This window comes from Semicossyphus pulcher, unplaced genomic scaffold (assembly GCF_022749685.1).
Source record: "Semicossyphus pulcher isolate SPU_LCO1_2020_fin unplaced genomic scaffold, fSemPul1.0.p SCAF_16, whole genome shotgun sequence".
NCBI lineage: Eukaryota > Metazoa > Chordata > Actinopteri > Labriformes > Labridae > Semicossyphus > Semicossyphus pulcher.
Window position 1 is genome coordinate 17,435,201 of NW_027211670.1, and position 13,039 is coordinate 17,448,239.

Genomic DNA, 13,039 nt, shown 5'->3' on the forward strand with positions numbered 1-13,039 from the left:
TTAAGTCTAGCCGCCTTTCATTTATAAGTTGGCTTTTCATTTGGACCTGTGTTGGGGGTAGCTTTACATTTGTAGGGTGTTTAAAGAAGAAGAGACTGGAGCATGAAAACTCTCCTGACACTAGAAAGACTCTGAGTGGTAGAGAAAAGCGGCGAGTCCCACAGCGCTATGATGCAGGTGTAGTCTAATGCTCTTGTGAATGCTCGGCTCCTTGTCGACTGATTTGATATATTGTAGTGTCATCTGAATGATGCTCTCTGTGCAGTTGATGGATGGCTTTGATATACAAGGGTCTGGTTACCTCTTTGCCAATCTCGGATCCCATCTGCTATAGTCTGATGACAATATAGCCTCTGGGGATAAGTAGAATATGTCGGGCGTGTAGCCAGCACTTAGCGATAAAAGACATCCAGTCAAGACTTCCTTTTACGTGTGCTGCATTGTTACACCGTTTTTCTTCTGATTGACTTTAATTAACAGGTTTGCAGAAATTTCAACATCATGATGCAGATTAGTAAAAAGTCAAATGAAGCTTTGTCAGGTCTGTCCTCAAGAGGAGAAGAAAACTACTTTTAAAATGTTCGTTTGTTGAACAAAGGTCAGATCGATCATTTCTGATGCATTCGAGGAAGTCGGGAATTCTAAACGCTGAACGGCTTTCGTGACACAGCGTCAAGGGAATTTATCTCAACTTGAATTTTAGATCTAGAACAGATTGTTAGCTGTTAGCATGCAGATGTCTGTTTATAGAGATGAATAAGAAGCTAAATCATCCTCAGATAGTCGCTGATGGGAGCCGGGATGTCATTACGGCGCGTTCCGCCTGCTTTTGCTCTCCTCACGGATTGTTTTTCCTGCGCCTGCTGCTCGGACTACAAGCACTTGCCTTCCCAGAAATCCACATCCCTGCCTACTGATTCTACATGTCTACATGTTATATACCACTTTATCCCATACCATGTGACTTTTGTATACCAGTTGTTTATACCTCTTACTTTATTTTGATCTATTCCTATTTCTATTTGTATTTGCCTTCGTGCTACTTGTCTTGTGTTGTTGGAACAACCAAATTTACCTGTAAATAGAGATTACCTCTTTCCCTACTGACCTTCCCCTGTCCCTGTTAAGGGAGGAGAAAGCAGAGTGAAACCGGGACGTTTAAGGACACGCTGGCTCATTTTTTGTCATCCAGCTGCTTTAGTTCCAGGAGATCGAGAAGAATTACAAGAAAACAGACGTCGAATTTTAAAGTTTTCAAAGTGGATTGACCTTGTTGCTAACACAAAAAGTCTTTCACATAGGAAAGGTAAGACTAAAGTCTGAATTGGTGACATTAAGGAAGCTAACATTGACTGTACAAACTGTACAAAAGAGGAACTTATCCAAACAAGAAGCTTTAGAATTCTTCCTGTACAGAAATGTATTGGAACTCTTTAACTCAAACTTCAGCACTTGAAATCTTTAATGTGCATTCACTGAATAACTTTTCAGATCTGCTTTTCATGTGGCAGCTGAACGTGGCTTTAAAGTTCCTAATAGCGTTCGAAGGTTTAGAAAAGTAGACATAATAGTTTGTTCAAAGAGAAACAGTCTGGAGTGGAGTTGTATAAAGTTTGCATCAACACTCGTGGCCTCCTCGGCTTTATCGAGCCATAATGATGTGCTTAAGCTGTGCAGCTCGCAACTTTCTCGCTTGATTAACTCTCAACGCTTTCACAGTGGGGCTTTTGCCACAGCAGGTAAATGTTTTCAGTGAAAACTAAATCTCACAACCTGAGTATAAACTACTTGTGCTCTGTGCCAAATGATTTTCAGACACAGCAAGCAACAAGCTGGTGAATAAAATAGAGCAGCAGCTCAAGAGCAAAATACTTCCTTTAAGAGTTGGTGGAGACAAAAACAAAAGAGAGAGATTATAAGGTAATGAAATGAATGGACTGCACTTAATTGCCCTTTCTAGTCTTCAAAGTGACGTACATACAACACAAGCAACGATCAAGACAGGAGGGAACAATATGAGTAAGTGCCAACAAACAGCAACAGCAAGTGCGATCGGACACTGGTGCTGAAAGACAAGATCATCAGCGTCATGAATATCCTAATCGACATCCTCGATGTCATCATCATCAATAGCATCAATACCATTAACGTCAGAGGTGTTCATGAAAGAGCTTGGTCTGTAGCTTCTTCTTAAAAGTGAAAGAGACTCTGCGGACCGAATGGAGTTAGACTACAGAGGAGAAGAGTCTAGTAAGTGACTGCTGTGATGGAGTACCAGGCGCCTTTCATTGGCAAGAGGGAGTGTAGACCTGGATGAGGGCGTTCAGGTAGACAGGAGCCGCTTTTGTCGCTGTTTCGTGAGCGAGCAACAGGGTTTTGAATTTGATGCGAGCGGCGACTAGGAGCCAGTGAAGGGATATGAACAGCGGAGAGGACGTGTGCTGTTTCGGATCGGTTGCTGCTGCGTTGTGGAGCATCTGCAGAGGTTTGAATGTGCATGCAGGAAGGCCAGCAAGTAGGAAGATGCAAAGTGCCAATCTGCCTGCCAGGATATGGAGAAGCATTCAAGTCACACACCGATGGCTAAGCCTTCAGGAGCAAGGGTTCAGAGTCTTGCCCAAGGACTCTTCGACATGTAGACTGCAGGAGCTGGGGATCGAACCGCCAACCTTTGGATTGAGTGACAACCGACTCTACCACGTCCTTCATGTTGGACAGCAATTGCTACACGTGTAAATAAGCAATATTCTTTATAAAAATTGATGCAGTAATTTGCACAACTTGCAGAGATATTTACCTAATTTTAGTCTTTATATAAAGTGGAAGCTCCAACAGCTCATTTTTATTGACTTTTTCAAACTTCAGGCAGCTCAATATTGTGAAAAAGTGTCACCTTTTGCTTACAAGAAGACGGTTTCATTCCAAAGGATAAAAGGAAGCCTATCTCGTTGATAAAACACTCAAACATCCTATAATAACAAGTGTTTTCTGTTGCCTGCTGCAGAGCCGAGCGCTCCTGCTCCCTGTGAGCACGCCTGGATTTTCTCATCACATTTCTGGGCCATTAGAGTCACTCTGATGCACCGCATATATTTGCTATTCATAACAGGAAGAGCATGCCCCGATCGACCGCGCATATTTGTGTGACAATTGTTTTCACAGCTATTGTTCCCGGTCTATTTTGGAATTCGGAGTTTTTTCTCTGAGTTTATTCCACCTCGATAAGGACAAAGACGGAGGAGATTTTCATTCAATGAATTTTAAACATTCCAGGATCTTGGCGGCGCGTCTGCAGACCGTCTGCTCGCAAGCAGGAATAAAAAAATGTCTGCAAAGTTTCAGGCTGAAGGCCAGGTAATGATTCATGCATGTTTGTTTCATGTTAGACACATTTTATGAAGCTAAAACAAAAACATACTTTTAAGTTGATGCAATTTTATACATAAAAAATAATTGCTGTTAAAGCTGGGATAACAACAACACAACAAACACCTTTTAATTAAAACCAAATGCATATAAATATAAATTTTTTATTTGTCTGTTATAATTAAAACTGTGCGCTGCGGCTTCACCTGATCAAAGCTGACGTGTTTTGTCAGCCTGCCAAACTTATTGTTTTACTACCATGTGACTTGAACATACTGCAACATACGTTATAATTGCAGTTTCTGTGTGTGTGTGTGTGTGTTGGGTACCACTCGCAGACTACTCATTTGTCAGGAATGCACATAAATTCTCGACTTTACTGTAGAGCCACAGCTGGCCGAGCGATTAATGTACCAACAAAAACACAGAGCCCAGACATGATGAAGTTCAGTGTGTGAAGACGCAGGCCGCAATAGAACCAGAACCAGCTTGTAAATTCCTGCTGAAAAATTCTAATGAAACTCTGGGAAGTCGCTTCACGATGTGCAGAAACTCAGTGCACAAAAAAAAAGGAAAAACAGTCCCTTATCTTCTGTTTTTTTCACGCACAGCCTTGTGGGTAATTAAAAATTTGTTCCCCTGCAAGGATTTTAATGAAACGGGAAAAGCACAAAACTTTACACCTGTAGAGCAGCAATTGACAAGCGCCAAAATTAGTCTTGAAGGTCACCTGCCGGTCTATTCTGCGCTCCTCGAGCGCCTGAATGCAACGAGTTATTCAAAACAGCTTGTCAGGCTTACCGGCAGCATTTACGTGACATTTTCATCCGCTGGAGCTCTAATTGCGACATAAGCCAATTCATTTTGTGATTTAATGAAAGCAGCGTTATTCATTTTCCTCGCTGTGTGAGCCTGTTAGGTTATCAGTCTCATTTCCTGTGTTTAATGTCGGTTTCTGTTTACATCAGTGGCACAAAAATACAAGTATATATGGCGCATATGTCCATAAATATCAAATTTACAATCGACTGGGAGGAAGTGGCGTACCTGTTCCATCCAGAGAGTGAAGGAGCGCTGCCAGGAGTCCTTCTTCTCTAGATGCAAGTACGTGTTGAAGAGGATGAGGTAAATGTAGCGCTCCAGGTACTGCAGGCTCCTCAGCAGCAGCTGCTGACACTCCTTCTCCGTCTTACCACTTTTAATCTGGAGGAAAGAAGCAGACAAGGCGATTCTTAAAGTGGGCACGACAAATTACAGCAGCTTATTATTCACGCTTTTATATTTGTACCTTGTTTTCTATGTAAGGCTGGAAGTCTAGAGTCTCTACTTACCTCCTACATGTACCCTGTATTTGAAAGATGTCTGCCTTCCTTGACATTTAATCTGCTTTTATAAAGGCAGTGTTCAAAAGCTGGTTTTATCTCGTAACAAAATTGAAGTTTAAAGCATTCAAAGAGCCCACATGCTCACCAAGGTAACCATTAGTTTGATCTAAATCTAACCGAAACAACAGAAAATATTTTATATCTTTTTGCAGCAGAAAAAAGGGAAGGCGCTCAAGGACGGAGCCAAAGAAGTTCTTTTCTACACCAGTTCAGTAATTCAGAAATTTACTCACACTGTTTAAACGTATTTAATCCTGCAAATTACAGAGCAAACAAACGAATCAACACAACAACCAAACAAAGCTAATAATTAAATGAGAAGCAATAAAGCCATCAGTCACTCTAATTCAGCTCGGCTTAATCCCGCGGTTGACTCCATGTGTGGTAGACGACCAATGAGATCAAACGTGTTCCCGGCTTATATAACATCCTCATTCCTGCACAGTGTTGCTCCTATACCCCTCAGCCCTGCTGCCCAACCCGCCTGCCCGCTGGGCTATTAGTTCCGCTTAGTGCCAACATAATATTGTTTATCTCCAGCAAGAGAGGGTCTGTGTCCTCTAACACACATACATACACAGCTTTGACTTATCTATTACAATACACAACTGGGATTACCGCCTCGCAGTTGTATGCCTCCGCCAACCAATCGAGTTTGTGATAACCACTTTGTGAGAGAGCGAGGATGTTGTTCGCTGCACGCACTGTGAAACCCCTTGAGGTTACATCTCATTTGTGTAATCTAAATATACATATGTAGTGAAATCGCCTTGATGAAAACGTGTTGTTCTAGCTTTGCTGTGTGTCTTGTGTGAAGTTCATTGAGGAAAACAGAGTCAAGTTCCTTGTGTGTGTGCACACGTTTGGCCAAGAAAGCTGATTCGAATGACTGTCGACTACTACTGCTAACTAGTTTGCCTTCATCTGAGCGTCGAATTTGTTTCTTTTTCTTTGCATTTTCACTTACAGTTGAAGTTGTATCTGTAGTCATCGATCTTTTCTTTGTTTGTTCAGCCATAGTAGATTACTGTACGGAAAAGCAGCCGCTTAGCTCTGCCTACCCTCTCTGGCAGACTGACCACTGCTGGATTTTTTTGCAGCTGTATTTAATGAGAGGGACGCTTTTTGCGCTGCTTTTGCGTTGCTAAGCGCCACACATTTTTCCCGCTCTGTGCGCCTCGCGTTGAAAAAACTTTAACTCAAAGCAGAAAAGCGCCTGACGCCATTGCCGTTTTTTCTCATTGTCCAATTGGATGAATGTAGAGGCGGGCCTTCTAGGTCAATGACAGCTATGATTCGGTGGTTGCCTTAACAACAGTAAAAAAAAACAACAACAACATAAGCTTAAACCGTTGGCTTCAACAGAATAGGCAGTGCGGTGCGCCTCGCATTTTACAGCCCGCAAAACGCGCTCTGTCTGATCGGGACCTTAAGCATGAACTCAGCTACATATAAACTTCACTTGGCATTTGCTAGCTAAGTCTTAAAAGACCTTCCAATATCTTGTGATTTTGACCATCATTGGAGAGCGCTGTTTTCTAATCTCAGAGGCAAATTAAGTACTTGGGAGTCTGTCCATCCATTTGTTGGATAATAAAAAAACTAGGGCTGTCAATCGATTCAAATATTTAATCGCGATTAATCGCATGGTTGTCCATAGTTAACTTGTGAGTAATCGCAATTAAACGCACATTTTTACCTGTTGTAAATGTACCTTAAAGAGATATTTTTGATAGTTTTTAATCCTCTTGTCAACATGGAAATGGACAAATATGCTTCCTTTATGCAAATGTATGTTTATTATTATTGCAACATTCCAAAACAATGACAAAAACTGTCCAGAATATTCTGCAGAATAACCTCATGCTCAAAAAAAATGCTGAAAGCATAACATGGCAATCATCGCATATATCAATGATTTCTGTGAGAAGCACTTCACATGTAGACTTACTCAGTCTGGATTACCCTCTTTCTAGATGCTTATTTGTTCCTTCCACAGTTTAATTGTACTCTCTTCTTCACCTTAATTCACGTTTTAAGTCACAAACTACTTCAATCTGATCACTTTGCTTTGCTTCAGTCCCCCAAACACACCTGCACCTCTGCTCTCTGCATAGCTTCTGGCCCCGCCCCCTCTTTCTGTCTCTGTCTGTTGTGTTGACTGTCTTCATCAGCAGTCCGTTTAAGTCACAAAAGTTAAATATTTTCTCTCGCAATTCAGTTCTCACAGCACGTGAGCCGCGTGTGCACCAGGGACGTTATTAATGACGTAAACGATCGATCGTTACCGAATGACATCTGCACCTTTCATAAGCTTTATAAACAGCCACAATCAATGCCAATTTACCACAGGGACATACGGAGATACACAGCAGGAGGGTTTACATTGCGTGTCAAAATAATTAGTGCCGTTAAAGGGAATGTGCGTTAACGTGTTATTAACGCGTTAACTTTGACAGCCCTAGTATGTATATATAAATAAAAAGAAAAGAAAAAAGTTACAATGACAATGACGCCTGCGAGCTATTTCAGGCCGCCAAGTCGAGCTGCACCTTGAAAAACACTTGATATGTCTCCTTAACACATTTACATTAGAATCAGATCCGGGGTTTATTGAAAAGTAGGTCTACACATACAAGGAATTGTTTTGGTGTTTTGGTGCAGAACAATTAGACTTGTCAGGGAATAGGATATAAAATAGACAATAAGAATGTACATTTAAAAAACAATATATTACAAAACATGTACAACAGGTGTGTACACATGACAAACGCTCTCTCTCAATTTAAAGCTCCTGTGAGGAGTTATTTGCTGGTTATGAAACAGACTGAAATTAATTCTCATTACTCGATACGACCTTCAAAAGCAAACCAGACCATCAGCGACAAGATTGATTATTTTTACATAGTTATTTTTAATGCCTGAAACTGCTGGCGAGGGGTGGGAGTCAGAAGAAGTGATTAACTGCACGCTGCCTTTGTTTACATTTTCCAGGGCAAACATTTGAAGTCATACGTGCAAGTGTCAAAGAAAGCAGGATGAGAGTTTTTGTAAAAAATCACAACTTTAGCGTGCACAGGACAAAATCAGCAGGCCGGAGTGTCTGGAGTGCAGCCTCAGAAGGGAACGCCAACGCAGCCCTCTGAGTGGAAGCAAAGCAGATACTTTCTTGGGTTGAGGAAGCCGGAGAGGCGGAAGAAGCAGTAACATCTTCCCCTCTCATTTCCTCCCTTCTCCCACCCTCCTCCCTTCTCCTCTCTCCCCTCCTTTCCTAACCCCTACCCCCCCAAAATCACCAACCAATAGACCTTTCTCACAGCAGACATGTTGACTTGCTGTTGTTTCAAGTCAAGGTGTCTGCTGTGAAAAGGGTTTATTTCATTAAGGGGGCGTGGCGGTTGCAGTGGTTAGCACTGCGACCTCACAGGAAGAACCTGCCGAGCAGCGGGTAACTTTCAGTGTGGAGTTTGTATGTTCTCCCCACGCCTTCCTGGGTTCTCCCCCGGGATGCTCCGGTTTTCTCCCACACATCCAAAGACATGCAGCATAGGTAAATCGGCTACTCTAAATTGTCACTTTATTGTTAATAAAAAAAAAAAGTTTCAATTACAATAAAATATGAAACGCAATATTCCTTAGTACATGGTTGTATTCTGTGGTATTAAGTTGTTTTACATTGTGTGTATGTGTACATGAATACGTATATTTCATCTCCTCCCCCTGTTATCTGCTGAAGGTTCCCGCTTGCAGATACCAGTACTGACATTTGGAAGGAGTTCAGCTGGTAAACAATCATGCATTTTTAGTATTCACAGTTGTTTACCCAAAGTGCTCCACTCCACTGTTTCACCAAAACACACCATCGCTACATGCTTATTCCCTTAGTAATGACTAATTATTTAAATCTTCATGACCTGAAATTTGGTCAGAAACATTAGAACAGTTTAATTATGCAAAGTTATACCCTGATTGTTTCTCAAGTAAACTCTCACGGGAGTAACTTGCTCTCTAAAGCTCCGACAGGAAGCAAATCGTCGAATCAAGACTGTTTAAAAATCCTATTAAATGTGAGTCCACATAAAAAAGTAGATCCAATGCCTCCTAACAAAACAGAACTCCGCAGCAGCACTTTTACTTGCCTGTCTTTACATTGTAAGGTGGGTAATTAGGTTGCTCTTTAATTATAGGCTGTGGGAGCATTGAGGCAAACGCAGACAGACTTTCATCAGTGTGTCAGCAGTGTGTCAAGTGTGTTTTCCTCTTATTCTCCTTCTTTCTGATTGCTCACAGCCTCGAGCGCTTCCAGGCTTTCATCGAGCAAAAACAGTCTGCCCTCCAGCTGTGTGTCGGCGTGTAAGGTGTGTGCTGGATTGGATAACATGTCAACTGGGGTTAAGAGAAACCCAGAGGCGTAGTGCCGCTTGATGAAGTGTCAGCAGTTCTCGCAGCAGATTGTTGCCTGCGTCCTAATGAGGCTTCTGAGCGCCGGTGGACTCTGACATCCGCTCGGTTTGCTGCATATCGGGGAAGTAGAGACTTTGCGGGGGCTGCGTGGAGAAGAGGAAAGTTTACAAAGTAGGTGGGCTGGTACTCAGGGTAATTTGAAATGTGCACAGCGCACCATAATACGATCATTCCAGAGCTGAATGACGCAAGAGAGGGAGAGCGAGGGGGAACGAGCGGGGCTTCCTGTCCCTTCCCAAGCAGCCTTGGTTGGATCTTAGTTTTCCAAGCGGAGGAGAAACTACACCTCGTCAAACAATGGATCTGCTGTCTGTTGTCTATCAACTCTCCCCGGCACACAGAGGAAGAAACAGAGCGCCCACACATGTCACTTCCTCTGATCTCTCCCAGTTAACATTCACCACAGTGGCAGAGCAGGTGAACCTGATCACCCTGCGCGCCCTGGTACCCCAGGGGGCTTTCAGCATTTCATCTCTTAGCCTGAAAATCCACAGTGCCAATGCTTGGCAGCTGTCTGCGCACGAGCAACGGCCAAATACTTGGCTCGTAACACACGCTCAAACACACACACACGCTCAGATCGGCTTGCAAAGATTACATAATTCACACCTCTCCAATCTCCTGGTTCTGCGGCTGCCATCTGTCTGTCTGCACAAGACGGAGCCATATGTGTGGCTGCGCGGCCTCTCGTGCAGAAATTCCTTCAGAAAACATTGTTGGGGAAGATGTGGTGAAGGAACAGAGTGGAGTATTTCCATTCCATGTCGAAGAGACAGCCTTGAAGGCTTTGGATTTGCTTGGATTACATTTTTTAAGTGCTGCTACAAATCCCGTTCAGCGCCGATACTCACATCTACTTCTCAGAAAAAAATAGTTCTTATTCTACAGATGGAACAATATCTTAATCTATAAAACACTGTGGGAACAAAAGAGCGGAAACATCTCATATTTTGGCCTCTTAGAACAAAGGAGGTGACCGATCAGGCTTCATCAACTATCAAAGATGAAAGCCATAACTCATCCTTCCGCCGAGGTGTGATGACGAAGCTCCTCGGCCCTGGTTGGATCAGAGGATGATGGGAGGCTGGCCAAACAGACCACATACCATTATCAAGAGAGCGCAGGAATGCTGCGTGTGCCGAGCAGAAATCCAAGCGAGGACGGTGGGAACGGGAGAGAATTGGATAAGAAAAACTGGAGGTAGAGGAAAGTATGCTATCACTGCAAAAACACCTGTTAGGGAAAAACCCTACAGACGCCTCCTCATCACATGCGCCACAGAGTAGAAAGGATTAACCGGGTTATTGGGCTTATTTTTGGACAGGAATGCACACACTTCTGAGGGGTGTTGATAAAATAATAGTAAGACATTTTTAGAAGGACTGACGGAGTTTTACAGAGAGTTATATGAGAAGAATGATTCAGCTGTATAACTTTCAGTTTAACATGAAGCTGGAGCCATTGCAGACGTAATTAGCTTAGCCTAGCTTAGACTTAAAATAGGGCAACCATCCAGCGCGGATCTTTCCGACGTAACAGAAATATGCGGTCCGAAAACTTTAAAGCTCTAAAATTACCATTTAACAGAACCTAGCTTGCTGTTTACCCAAGCTACTAGTCTTTATGCTATGCTAAGCTAATTGCCTTCAAGTTCAGCAACTACTGGAGTCTCCACTGGTTTTTTATATATTTATTATGGATTTGATGAATTAGATGACACATTGGATTTGTAATCTTTCAAGATACTTGAAGTTCAATTTTGTTACCATTAGACAGGCTAGCCAAGCTAGCTTTCCCCGTACTGCTAATCTTTCTGCTAAGCTGAGCTAATCGCCTTGTGGTTCAGCGACAACTGAAGTCTGAATTGTTTATTTAAAATATATTTTTATGGATTTGATGAATTAGATGAAACATGTTGGTTTGTGGTCTTTCGACGTACGGAAAGTTTAATTTTGTTACCATTAGACACAACCAAGCTAGCTGTTTCATTTTGCTGCTAGTCTTTGTGCTAAGTTAAGCTAATCACCTTTAATTTCAGTGACTACTGGTGTCTTCAGGTTTTTTCTTTATAAATGTTTATTTGTGATCTTTATACTTCACGTTAAATTTATTCACCATTAGACAGAACCTAGCTAGCCGTTTCCCCCTTCTGCTAGTCTTTCTGTGAAGCTAAACTAAGCTAATTACCTTCTAGTTTAGCAACTACTGTAGTCCACTGTTTTTTTAATATATTTTTAATGAATGAGGTTAAATATGTTCATGTATGTCCTTTCAAGATACTAAATACTCATTCTTATTTTGTTACCATTAGACACAACCAAGCTAGCTGTTTCCCCAAGCTTCTGGTCTCTCTGCGAAGCTAAGCTAATCTCCTGTAAGTTCAGCGAGTACTGGAGTCTGCACTGTTTTTTAATAAATCATTCTGATGAATGAGATGAAACATGTTAATATGCGATCTTTCAAGGTACTTGAAGTTAAATGTTGTTACCATTAGACACAACCAAGCAAACCAAAATGTTTATGCTATCAAAGCTAAGCTAATTGCCTTGTAGTCCTAGCTTCATATTTAGCATACAGGACAATAAATGTATCATACTCTCGGTCAAACAACCAATAGGGTTAAGTCTCTTTCATAAAGTGTCCAAATTATTATTTTAAATGCCTCCTACATTATTAACAGTTCACTTAACATTTATGTTAAACAATTAATCGAACTGACTCAGGCTTAAAACACAGACAAGTGAAACTAGTTTTTCATGTCCCTCAGTCAGTGCGGGGAAAAGGAGACATACGCAGGACTGGAGATTGTTTTTCTGTTGCTAATATACAATAGTTTGCAAATACAATTTACAAGCAGCATGGGGTTGAACAGTTGGTAAAGTGAGTCAAGCCTGCCACAAAGCATCTTCGACCACATCTGAGCTGCAAACTTTTATTCAATAGGCTGCAAGACACAAACGATTCAGCAAAACAACTCCATTGGAAAAGTGGCTGCTGAGGAGCTTAAATGCTTCCAATGGCTACAGAAGGACACAAACATCATGCCGTCAACGTTTGGGATAATACGCCTTATAGATACTGACAGAGAAGTTTTTACATGTTTCCAATTTGATTGAGTGAAAGGGACTCGTGACGGTTCACAAAAATAATCCTTGCATTTTACAAAAGCATAATATTTCTGTGAGATTCAGTTTATACTTTATTCTTTCCTGCCTGTAAACATGATCATTTTTGACAGTAAAAGTAGTTCAGGAAATCAAAGTACAGGGAATGTACAGGGAAACAGAATAAATGCCCTCAATGTCTGTTTGTGCGTGATTTAACGCAACCCCAGGCAAGCGGCAGGCACGCTGTAGACTCAGCCTTTAAAATTCAAAGACTAAGGTTCAAACAAGAGATCACAATAATCCCCGGAAAAGCGTCACAGCCTGCAGCCTGCAGGTGTAGGTATATTAAAGATAAACACCTCGCACTTATGAGACACACTGCCTGTCTCGTGCCTGCATCTTGTGTAAACAGGGTTACTGTGTATCGTGACGTTTGGCATAAAAAGGGTCCCACATGTTGAGCAAACACAAGACCTTGATCTAAAACTGGGATATCAGTCATCGTAAGTGATTTTTGCTCAACAGGATGTTTCCGGCGCACTTTCCGCCCATCACTAACAGTAAATCTCTCACAAGCTTTGTTTTCCATTTGTGTTAAAAGCATCGACAGCAGTCACATCACGCAGCCAATCCGTCATATTTTATCTCTCACACCTGCAAGGCGGAGAAAACCCAGCAGACAAATCAAGATTTACCTGAGTCAAGAAGTCCCTTTAT

General features: G+C 41.9%; 1 protein-coding gene across 1 annotated transcript in view; it reads right to left on the minus strand.

Annotated features, from left to right (window-relative positions):
* The window catches only part of pald1a (phosphatase domain containing paladin 1a), a 66,255-nt gene that overhangs the window by 12,584 nt on the left and 40,632 nt on the right, over window positions 1–13,039 (minus strand). Inside the window, exon 19 of the mRNA XM_069665032.1 lies at window positions 4,414–4,569. Within this exon, the coding sequence (XP_069521133.1) occupies window positions 4,414–4,569 (156 nt within the window). The remainder of the gene's footprint in view (window positions 1–4,413; window positions 4,570–13,039) is intronic.